The sequence below is a fragment of the Bidens hawaiensis genome, unplaced genomic scaffold (genome assembly GCF_021521415.1).
Source record: "Bidens hawaiensis isolate Kalapana, Puna unplaced genomic scaffold, B.hawaiensis_p1.1 tig00057848_1, whole genome shotgun sequence".
In the NCBI taxonomy this organism is placed as follows: Eukaryota; Viridiplantae; Streptophyta; class Magnoliopsida; order Asterales; family Asteraceae; genus Bidens; species Bidens hawaiensis.
Window position 1 is genome coordinate 24,671 of NW_027500438.1, and position 11,607 is coordinate 36,277.

The 11,607-nt window shown below is 36.7% G+C and overlaps 1 protein-coding gene across 1 annotated transcript; it reads right to left on the minus strand.

Annotated features, from left to right (window-relative positions):
• Positions 1–3,191: 3,191 nt before the first annotated feature.
• Positions 3,192–6,962, minus strand: LOC143602055 (cell division cycle protein 27 homolog B-like). Its single transcript, XM_077079303.1, has 7 exons — positions 6,585–6,962; positions 6,346–6,392; positions 5,885–5,982; positions 5,151–5,455; positions 3,939–4,100; positions 3,662–3,863; positions 3,192–3,588 (listed from the first exon to the last, which is right to left on the minus strand). Exons 1-7 carry the CDS (start codon positions 6,684–6,686, stop codon positions 3,365–3,367), a joined length of 1,140 nt encoding a protein of 379 aa, XP_076935418.1. The 5' UTR covers positions 6,687–6,962; the 3' UTR covers positions 3,192–3,364.
• Between the last annotated feature and the right edge of the window lie 4,645 nt (positions 6,963–11,607).

The following is an 11,607-nucleotide window of genomic DNA, read 5'->3' on the forward strand; positions in this document are numbered from 1 at the left end:
GAGTACTTGGATAAGTTAACTTTTCAACGTGGCAAATAATAAGTTAAAGTTTTGCTTCCTCTTTCGTGATTGTGCGGGTAAGACCGTCACTTTCACTTAGTAGGATGGCTAAACTTTACCTATATCTGACCTGCGTGGAGGTTTTCCTCATCTTTTCCTTAGAAATTTTCTAAGTATTTTGAATAAGTTAACCTTTCGACGCGCGGTTGTCAATTGGTTAATGTTTAGTTTCCTCTATCATGATTGTGCGGGTAGGACCGTCAATTTCATTTAGTGGGATGACCAAACTTCACCTATAACTGACCTGCGTGAAGGTTTTCCTTATCTTTTCCTTAGAAATTTTTACCGTTTAATGTGTTTATGCGGGTTTTACCGCCTTCCACACGCAACGACTTACTTCTTCCCATAATTATGCGGTGAATACCGGCATATCAGTGCGGGAAGTTCATAAGTATAAAGGTAAGGCTATCAACACAATGTGATAAAGGAGAATCATTTCCATTAGAAGTGGCTCTAGGCCTTTGCTTTACAAGTTTGGAATTGATCTACATGTAACATTTGCGTAATTGAGCTCCGTTCCATGTTCTTGGGATGGGAGTGCCATCGAGCCTTTCGAGCCGGTATGCGCCCTTTCCCAAAACTTCTTTGATAATGTACGGTCCTTCCCAGACCGGTGCCAGCTTTCCTGGGCGCTCTTGGTTTGAAGCCTCGTTGTTACGCAATATGTAGTCTCCTACATTGAAGTTGCAGAGTTTTACCCGCGTGTTGTAGTACTTTTGCATTTGTCGCTTGTAGTTCTCTTCACGCGCTGCGGCTAAGTCTCTGCGTTCTTCGGTTAGCATAAGGTCTAACCGTCTTTTCGCATCATTGTCTTCTGGCTGAATCAAGACCCTTGGTGAGGGTAAACCAATTTCGACCAGGACCATGGCTTCAGTGCCATAAGTGAGGCTGAACTGGGTTTCTCCCGTACTTGCCTTTTTTAGCGTTCTGTTTGCCCAAAGGACGTGTGGTACTTCGTCCACCCAGCCGGATCTGTGTTCCAAGAGTCTTTTCTTTATGCCTTCGACGATGCTTTTATTTGCTCTTTCCACCTCACCGTTACCTTGCGGGTGTGCCACAGAGGTAAAGGTGTGGGTGATTTGAAGTTCTTCCAGCCACTTTTGTAGCTTCTTGTCAGCAAAGTTGGTGCCGTTATCGCTCACCAAAGTCTGTAGAAGTCCAAAACGACAAATAATAAATTCCCAAATAAATTTTTTAATATGTTTTGCGGTTGTTTGGGCTAAGGGTTTTGCTTCTATCCACTTGGTGAAGTAGTCGATGGCTACCACTAGGAACTGAACGTTTCCTGCTGCTGTGGGAAATGGGCCTGTCACATCGATGGCCCACTTCTGAAATGGCCACGAATAGGTGACTGGAACAAGTTCATTCTTCGGGCGATGCGTGTTGGGTGCGTAGAGCTGGCAAGACCTACACTTTCTGATGTATGCCAGCGCATCCGTATGCATCCCCGGCCAAAAGTATCCCTCGTTGTTTAGCTTAGCTACAACAGCGCGTGGACCTTCGTGTACTCCACAGATGCCCTCGTGTACTTCCCTTAGGAGGTAGCCAGCATCTTGGTTGTCCACGCATCTTAGGAGTGGGCCAAGAAAGTTACGTCTGTAAAGGATGTCATCGATGAGTTGATAATTCAGTGCTTTACAGCGTATTTTTCTTGCCTGCGTTTTTGACTCTGGTAGTATACCCGCTGCAAGGTAATTTATTATCGGTGTCATCCACGTTTCTGTGCCGGTTTGGATGACACAAATTTCCTTGTGCGGGACTGATGGTGCTCCAAGGAGTTCAATGCGGATGTCCTTACCCAAATGGGTGAAGGCTAACGATGCAAGCTTGCTTAACGCATCCGCAGATTTGTTTTCGCTACGCTTGACGTGTATGACTTTACAATCGTTAAAATCGCACATAAGGGTTTTTGCCTGTGCGAGGTACAGGGCCATTGTGTCGTTCACGGCCGTGTACGTCCCGTTTATTTGGTTGGCTACTAACATGGAATCTACGTGGGCTTCCAAGTTTTTCACTCCCATCTTACGCGCAATCCTCAGCCCGGCCAAGAATGCTTCATACTCTGCTTCGTTATTCGTACTTGGGAAATCCAGTCGAATAGCGTAAGTGTATTCTTGGCCTGCTGGGTTGGTTAGTTTCAACCCTGCGCCTGAACCCTCCTTGCTGGCTGCTCCATCAGTGTAGAGTCGCCAGACATCATCGATGTCCTGTGCTGGGGAGGGTTGAGCCTCCTCCTGGCACTCTTTCTCCCGCGAAGCGGGGACCTCTGCAATAAAGTCGGCCAAGACCTGGCCTTTTATGGCTGGTCTCGGCTTGTATTTTATCGCATATTCCCCCAACTCAATTGCCCATTTGGCTAGATGTCCCGATAACTCGGGTTTGCCTAGAACGTTTGCAAGTTTGAAGTTGGTGAGAATGGTGATTGGGTGACCTTGGAAATATAGTCTTAGCCTGCGTGAAGCTTGTACAAGTGCTAAGACTAATTTTTCCAGGGTAGAGTACCGGGTTTCTACGTCTGTTAGGACACGGCTAACATAGTAAATAGGCATCTGGATACCTTTTCGCTCTACTAGCAGGACTGCCCCGGTTGCTCTATCTGTGGCGGAAAGGTATATGATTAATTCCTCCCCCGCTTCTGGTGCTGTGAGCGTTGGGAGTTCGATCAAGCGTGACCGAATTTCCTGAAAAGCTGCTTCCGCTTCTGGTGTCCAGCGGAAGTGCGTTTTCTTTAAACAGTTTCTCAATGTTGACACGAATGGGAACGACCTATCCGCATGGTTTGACAAAAAGCGGTTAAGTGTGACTAGGCGTCCATTCAGTGTCTGAGCTTGCTTGATGGTAGTAGGTGATTCCATTTTGATAATGGCTTCGACCTTTTCAGGGTTCGCTCTCAAGCCATCTTTAGTAACAATGACTCCTAAGAACTTCCCTTCTTCCATCCCAAAGGAACACTTGCTCTGGTTGAACACTTGCTCTGGTTGAGCTTCATGTTTATCCTAAGAACTTCCCTTCTTCCTTCTTCCATCCCAAAATTTTAATACACACACATACATTAAATTTCATAGTTTATTAATTATGCGTTATATGTATGCTAAAAGTATATTTTTTTTCTTTTTATAAATGTAAAATATAAAACTAAATTTTTTAAATAAAATAAACAAGCTGGCTCAGGCCCACAACTTCAGCTCATTAAGATAAACAAGCTGAGCCAAGCCCAACCTGGCTTGGTTCGGCTCGTTTACAGCCCTACAGAAAAGTAGTAAAGTTAAATAATCTTTCACAAGGGCACATTCAAGTTTTCATGTTAAAATACCTGACACCTGTACAGACAAGAAAGTCTGTAACCTTCACCCATGATTTTCAAAAGGGACAAAACGTCTAAAGCACCACTAGCAACTTTTGATACACTCATGGAAGCCCGAGCCATTGACCCGTCATGTTCACAAGATCTAGCATCATGTGGTGGGGATGAACCAGAACTCGTTGTAGTGGTGTTTGAACGAGTGTCATCAAGGTCAGACCGAAGCCCTGAAAAACCAAGATTGTGGTTTAGATAACCGAAGAAATGATTAATAGTATTATTTTTTAAAGTGATTTTAACCTTCATTAATAGTTTCAGTTGACCAAGATTGTCCTTTCCTAACTGTAACAGAACGAAATGCTGCAGATCCTAATTTAGAAATACTCGGGTATTTAGAAGAATGATTTGTTCCATTCCCATTATTATTTGCCACTGGCCCACTTTCTCCAGCAAGTCTTGTGCTTCTTCTAGGACCAGAATCTGAGAACAGCCTTCCTGATATCTGGGACAGAACACAAAAACATAATATAAATATCCAAAAAGATGAACCAAAAATATATTATAACAAATTAACAACCTTTCTTAGTTTCCCCTCATCTACAAATTTTCTTCTAGGAGCTTGAAGGGTGGATTTAACAGTTGATCTTGGTGACACGTCAGCACAAACAGAAATAGAGGGTGGACCATTTGGGAGCATGTTTCTACCTATTGGTGGTGGGGAGTGGGACACGCCTGACAACTATAAAAAATGACACATAGCATTAACTAATGATGTGTAAATTCACCAAAATTATGATCCAGAAATATATAAAAAGAATTTATATTGCGCACGTTAATAGAAATTGTGAAATAACTCGGCATAAGGCAGTATTTTACCCAATAGTACCAAGTTACTTTTATTGTTTTGCTACAAAAACCACTCAAGTTTCAATATTGTTGAATTGTTGTTTCTTATAGATGTTAAAATTAAGTGACCTAAGTGGAACAAAAATGAAATTTGGTTACTATTTACTAATTATTATTTTCAAGTTTAGCCTGAAGTAGGAGGTAATTTTGAAGAAGGGTAATGAACAATAACCAAGTTTCATAGTTGTTCCATTTAGACCATTCAGTTTAAACAATTATGAAAAATGTCACAACAATAGAACAGTATTAAGTGACTTTATCGGAACAATTTTGAAACTCATTACCATTTACTCATTTAGGCCCATATAAACGAACATGAACAATTATTTTTGTTCATTTAGTCAAACAAATGCATGAACACATCCCATTCATTTGTTCATTCATGTTGGTGAACGTCCGTTTACGTTTGTTTATTTAAGTCTGTTTATACTTTATATATTCACTTAACTTTTTTGCCCATTATAATTTCATCTAGTTTATGAAATTAAAATATCACCATTACAGTTTTTTTTTATTTTTTAGGCCTACCAGATTGATGTTCAGTTTAGTTTTGAGTTTGGTGTGCACTCGGTTTTGTTTGCTAATCTATGTTAGGTATATTCATTCATTTACGTTCATGAACCGTTCGTTTATACTATTAACGAACGAACATATTCATTTTCTATGCAAACGAATAGAACAAGAAAACATCGTTCATTTAATTGTTTGTGTTCAAGCGTTTGTTCGGTTAAAGTTAAATGAATGAACACAAACATGCTCTGTTTGTGTTCTTACTGTTCACTTACAAGCTTAATTTAATAACAAAATTTAACCATTATGAACGAAAACAGAAAAAATAGTAAAATATAACTTGGTAAAATGAAGATGAGTTCAATAGTTATACCTGCATAGCCATTGGTGAAGGGGTATTATAAAATGGAGTGCCAGCATGGACACCATTATTATTGGGTTGGCTGGCAGCAACACGGCCAGAAAAAGCTGTACCATTATTATTATTTAAGGAATTACCCTTAATGTTATTGCTATGCAATTGTCTCAATTGTCTTGGGCTAACACTTTCAGCCACTTGTCGACTAGAAACTACACTATGATCATCACTCTGGAGACCCACGTGATGACTCAAGTATTGTTTGTGTATGCATTCAGCAGCTGATTCCCCAAACACTGATTCTGCTTCTCCAGCAGCTCCTGAAAACACAAAAGATGAAGCTAAATCCTAATGAAAATAGAAAATTCTATTGCTCCACAGAATGTGATTGTAATAAAATTAAAATCAAATGATTACTACACAAAAAAGATTAAATAAATAAAGAATCATGCTGAGCAGGGGTGTGCACGAAACCGAAGAAAACGATCCAAACAAAAACCGACGTTTTTTGGTTTTAAATGCAGTTAAAACCAAAAAAAAATCGAACCAAACCAAATTTATGAATTTTCATTTTTTCTATTTTAAATGTTAAGTAATTTATATGAATTTAATAAATAGTGTAACCCAAATATTTACGGTTTTCAAAATCTCAAAAACTGAACTTTCAGTCCATTTGAGCCCAAAACCGACCCATGCACAAGAAACAAAAGTTCTTTTAAGGCGAACGGTAAAGAAAAAATCTGACTTACCTAGTTTACACAACTCCTCATATGCAGACCACAACAGAGGATCTTTTGACAGAGCCTGGTTAAACTGATGAGCAGCATTTTTCAATCTATCCGTGAATCTGAAAGAAATTACGAGCCCACTCGTTTAGAAATCTTAACTTCACACACAAATGCAAACGCATATTTGACCCGTTCGACCTGTTTTCTTAATAGTTAATAGCTAAGTTTGCTTATTTTAACCACTTAATCCATTAAAAACAACATACAATCTGAATTAACCGTTTTCATATAAATATATTAAAGTTGCAACCTTTATGTACACTTCCTTAAAAGGTGGACTATTTTCAAGCTTAGTGAGTAAAATAACAAGAACTACAATAGACAACCTTCTTGGAGTTCTTTATATCCTTCAATAACTATGCTTCTTAAGGGTAAAAACGTAAAATAAAAGGGACAACTTGAAGAAATATATGGGCATTTACCTGTATATGAGCCCAAGTAGATAATGACCAGCTGCACCATTTGGTACCTGAAATAAAAAAAGCAAATGCAATGAGCAAGTGCTTTTTTAATCTGTGAGTAATAGTGTCATCAATTCATCGTCTAACACCATTTTTATATAATTATAACTGGAAAACGTAAGAAACATATGTGGGTAGACGCGTTATGCTTCAAAGTTCAAACACATATTAATAAGGAAAGCTTGAATGTATGTTATTACCTCGGCATTAGGTTCATTAGAAGGGCATAATGCTACTTCTGCTTCATTGAGAAGATCCATCTGAAAGCATGATAATGCAAACAAGTATCTGGATTGAGGCATTTGTGTTCCTTCAGATTAAGTGATTGAGGAAAACAGGTTAATAATTTAACTGAAGAATATCTACAGAAAATAGTTGGGTCCATAACATGTAACATTTTGTTTGAACCTTCAAACTAAAATTTTAATATTCAGACTGTCTTGCTATTTAAGTTCTTTTTCATGGTACTACCAATGGATAGTATTTTATTTTATTTTATTTGTATTTGTGTACGATTAGAACTAAGTTCTGTTCATCACTTTGAAAAAACTGTGAATCTGGTGCAATCAGACAACATGAAGGAATATAAGTATATAACCGATGATATTCTATATATCTTGTATATATTACCACATACGACAAGTACTATGCACTTCACTAACACAAATAAAACTAATCCTACATAACCAGAAAGTTTTAACATTTCACTTTATTGTCTTCGGTGTCTGCGTGATGTTAGATGAAGCAGAGCAGAAGAGGGTTAGCCGGAGGTATAAGAATACTATTTTTTTTATAATTTCTGGTTTTCTAAAATAGAGGAATGTAGCAATGAATTTCATAATTTCCATTTTATACTAGAACGAGTATTGATACACGTAACTTATATACAGTTAACAGAGCGCAATTAAAGAAGGGAATAACGATAAACGGAGAATGAAACAGAATCCAGGTGAGTTTCTAGCCCCACTTCCTTGTTATGTTTTTCGGGGCTGTGTACATGCTCGATGTGTTTGTTAATACATTTATCCTAAGTGTTAAATGTATGCCTTACGTGATCTTACGTGATTATGTGAAAATTATGAATGATTGCTTGTCAGTACTTGAAAGATCTTCAGATATTGCACGTATTGTCAAGTTGTAAATGTTATGTTTAAATGAAGATATGATATGTATGATATATGAATGAATGAAAATGATGTATGGTTGTATGGTAACGAAGAGGGAATCGAACCCTACTAATATTTGAGGAAAGAGGGACTAAGCCCTAATAATACTTGAGGGAGGAGGGACCGAGCCCTTATAATACTCGAGGAAGGAGAGACCGAGCCCTTATAATACTCGAGGAAGGAGAGACCGAGCCCTAATGATACTCGAGGAAGGAGGGACCGAGCCCTAATAATACTCGAGGAAGGAGGGACCGAGCCCTAATAATACTCGAGGAAAGTATGGCGTAATTCTCTTTATAACGTAAGAAATGAAGGTAAGTAAGAATAAGATAAAAGTATAAAAGTATGAATGAAAGTATGTATGTATTGTACGTTATGTGATTAACTAGAACTCACTCAGCGTAGCTGACTTTTAATATGCACTCAGGTGAGTAGAATGAGGCAGCTCGCTTGAGGGGAACACTTGGCATTGAATAAGAGGCTGGCATCGGAAGACTCAAGACGTGTTATGTTTAATTACTTAGTTTTTGAAAGACAAGTTGTTGTTTAAGACAAGTTTTGGATTGTTATGAAATATTTTATGAAAGTTTTTATTTTCCGCGAATGTTTTTATTAACTCTGATGATTAGAACTATGTTAATGTGTAAATCCAACGTCCAAATGTGAGGTACCGGTAACGGGGCCTTACATTAGCGTTATTGTTTTTTGTTTCACATGGTGATTCTTTTTATCTATTTCTTTGATGTTGACGAGTGGCGACGTGAATTTTGTTTTTTTACTTTTGAATTTTAATATAATTAACGTTTTTAAATTATTTTTTAAATATAACTACATATATTGCAAATTCCACCTCCACATCTTATCCTCCATTTATATCTTAACGCATAAAAACCTGATTTGAGAAAAATATGCGTGAGTGACCTAATTGGAACAATTTTGAAAGTTTGTTACTATTTTATGAGATATTCACACACTAAAGAAATAAATGACGAAGACCATTACCGTAATATTAAATTCGGTCAGCATTTTTTTGGAACGACCAACTAAGTAACGCCGGGTACTCCGTACGCGGTCCCCATTGGCTAAAGGTAGCCCGAGCCGGCCACGAGTCCGAACGGACGGAGCCCCTAGCGGTCCACATATTTAGGGATTCCCCGGATAAAACCCGATCCCCACGCCCGCCAAACGACACGACAGTGAGGAGCCGGTAAAACCGGGTGAGATCAGGACTCGAACCCTGGCAAACTATGGTCATCCCTCATATCTCCCATATAAATTGGTGATAGTGAGATTTGAACCCCTACCTCTCACTAGTAAAGTAAGTACTTTACCATTGAGTCACATCCAATTTATATTCTATGAGCCATTCGGTCAGCATTTTAAACTTTATTTCAACTAAGTTAAAAAAAAAGAAATCAAATTATTAAAAAGAGATTCTATGTTGATTATTTATTTATTTATCTTTTTGAGTTTAATAGGCGGTTCAAAACAGACATAATTCATGTTTGATAGTTAAGTTTGTTGAGTAAGAGAGTTGTGGGTGTGCAAGAGTGTGTTGTCGACAATACACAAAGAAACATGAGTTGGTTAGCTACCCTCTTAAAGTTAATGGAATACGGCGGTATTTAGTGGACAAATAAGCAAAACGTGTTCCACGTTTTTATTTAAAAAGAATATTAAGTGTTCTTTTAATTGTATTCTCCTTCACGACAATTTTTTATTCTCTCTTGATTCGTGTTGTTAAAATGTAGGAGAAAGATAGTTTATAATCCTTGTTATGTGGTGCCGCTGATTGATGACTCTAGCAGTATTCGAATCTTTAATCGGATAATTTAGAAAGAAAAAAAAAGAACAAATGCCTTTTCTTTTTTGGAAACGTCTATCCAAAATGTTACCTAAAACGCCTTCAAAACCTTCCTTATTTAGGTAGGGATCATCATACCATTGTGTTGATCAAACGACACTGCTTTTTATAAAAGAATATATCAGTTGACTTTAAAATATTAAATCGCTAAGTCCATTAACACTTACTTGGTTAAACTTGTGGTGAGTGTATGCTTTTGTATTGATAATAAGATAAAGTTGAATTAAGTATTTTCAAACTACTTCATTAGAAATTCCATCTTTCTCATAAAAGGGTTGTTTTGGTTTGACTCTGTTATGAGAATCTTGATTAAGGCTCATAAACTTAATTGTCATTAACATGCCATGAATACAAATGTTTTATTTGACTAATAAAATTGCCAATACTTTCATATTGTGTTTAAATAATGCATAATTAGAGCATTTTCAACCCATCCTCTAAAAGGCTAAAATCATGTGAGTAGAATTTATAAATTATAGGGTGGAGTTATGAGTGATTGTGAACATATTTTACAGGGTGGAGAGGAAAAAATAATGATTTTTTGTAAATTTGGGGAAACTTTATTTGTCCACATTTATTTTTAAATATTTGTTGATTTGGTTGTGAGTAGAGGAGAGAGAAAACTTTAATGATAAAGGTACAAAAATATTGTTTAATTGAACATAAAAAAGAAATATAATATTTTTTAGTGTAATTATAGATATAAGGATAAGAGACGGGCTAAAAATGCTCTAATAGCATGAGCTTTGGTATGAGTGTAAGAATAGAACCTTTTTGAGTTTTGGTTCACTTCTAAAACATACCAAAACTGAGATAAAAAAGACACCAACAAAGAGGACTCTTACAAATTCTTCCACCATCTTTTTATTTTTCACAAAAGTCTAGAACACCAATTTACCCAGTGATTCCTTAGGTGTGAGAGTCATCTCCGGCAGTACACATATTGTTTCGATTTTTGTACCATAGAAGACAGACGCGTTCGACTAACAAGAGACGCGTAATCTGTTTTAAGGGACCCGGGTTGAACACGAATCCGCAACCAACGCTAGCGAGTTTATTTTGTTTAAATGTTGCCGTCAAGAACAAAAACAAGGACACCTGTTGTAGAGAACAGGTTGGATTATTTCACATGCAAGTTAGTTTTATCTATTTATGTATACCTGTTTTACGTATACAGTCAGGGCCGACCCAACATTTATGTTGGGCCAAGCCAGGGCTTTAGGCCCAAACAAAAATGAGGTCCCATTTGTTAAAAAATAAAGAATTCGACTACACATACTAATAAAAGAGACTTCATTGATAAACAAATTATGCACTTTGTCTCCTTGGTTATCACACTTGCTTCTAGTGTATATGTAACTTTTCCTTTCCCACCCAAAGATCGATTCTCAATCTCAAATGTGGTATATTACTTTTTCCATTTTCTTAAATTGTTTTCCATTTTCCCACACTTGCTTAAATTGTTTTCCATTTTCTTTTCCACCTATTCTATTATTTTATGAGGTCTTTTTTTTTTTTGTTTTTGTTTTTGTTTTATTTGTTTTGTCAAATATCTCCCAGCAAACATAATGCATTCCATTTTAATTTGTATATACATTGAATTTGTTTTATAAATTAATCACTTGTTTTTATTAACAAAAAAAAACCAAAATTTTCTAAGCTTACCTTCGGGATATGACAATCACATGATAAATAGAAATATACATATATTCCTTATAAATTTATAATTTTATATACGAAACACGACAAAAACACAAATACTACTAAATTTTATAATTTCATCTTTCTAACTCTCGGAAAATAAACTGTTTTTAAGACCAATTTACGGTCAACTTAAAAGAGGGCCTTGATTTTCTCTTCTCGCTTTAAGCCTCCAAAATTGTTGGACCGCCATTCTATACAGTATAGTACTATACATTCTCCCATACAATAGAGTATCTTTAATTTATTTTATCACTTTTTAATCAAAAGTGAACTTATGTCCTATGAATAAAATATCATGTAACAGATATAAAAGCATATGTTCTATAAAATATTTGACTTGATAATATATCCATAAATCATAGGACAAAATCGGACTCGATGACTGGTGAATGAATCTAAAACAGAACCTTTTGATGCCATTCATGTAGTCTTGAAAAATCTCCTTTGATCACATAATTATCTCTGTCTCGTATAAAAGACGATCGATTC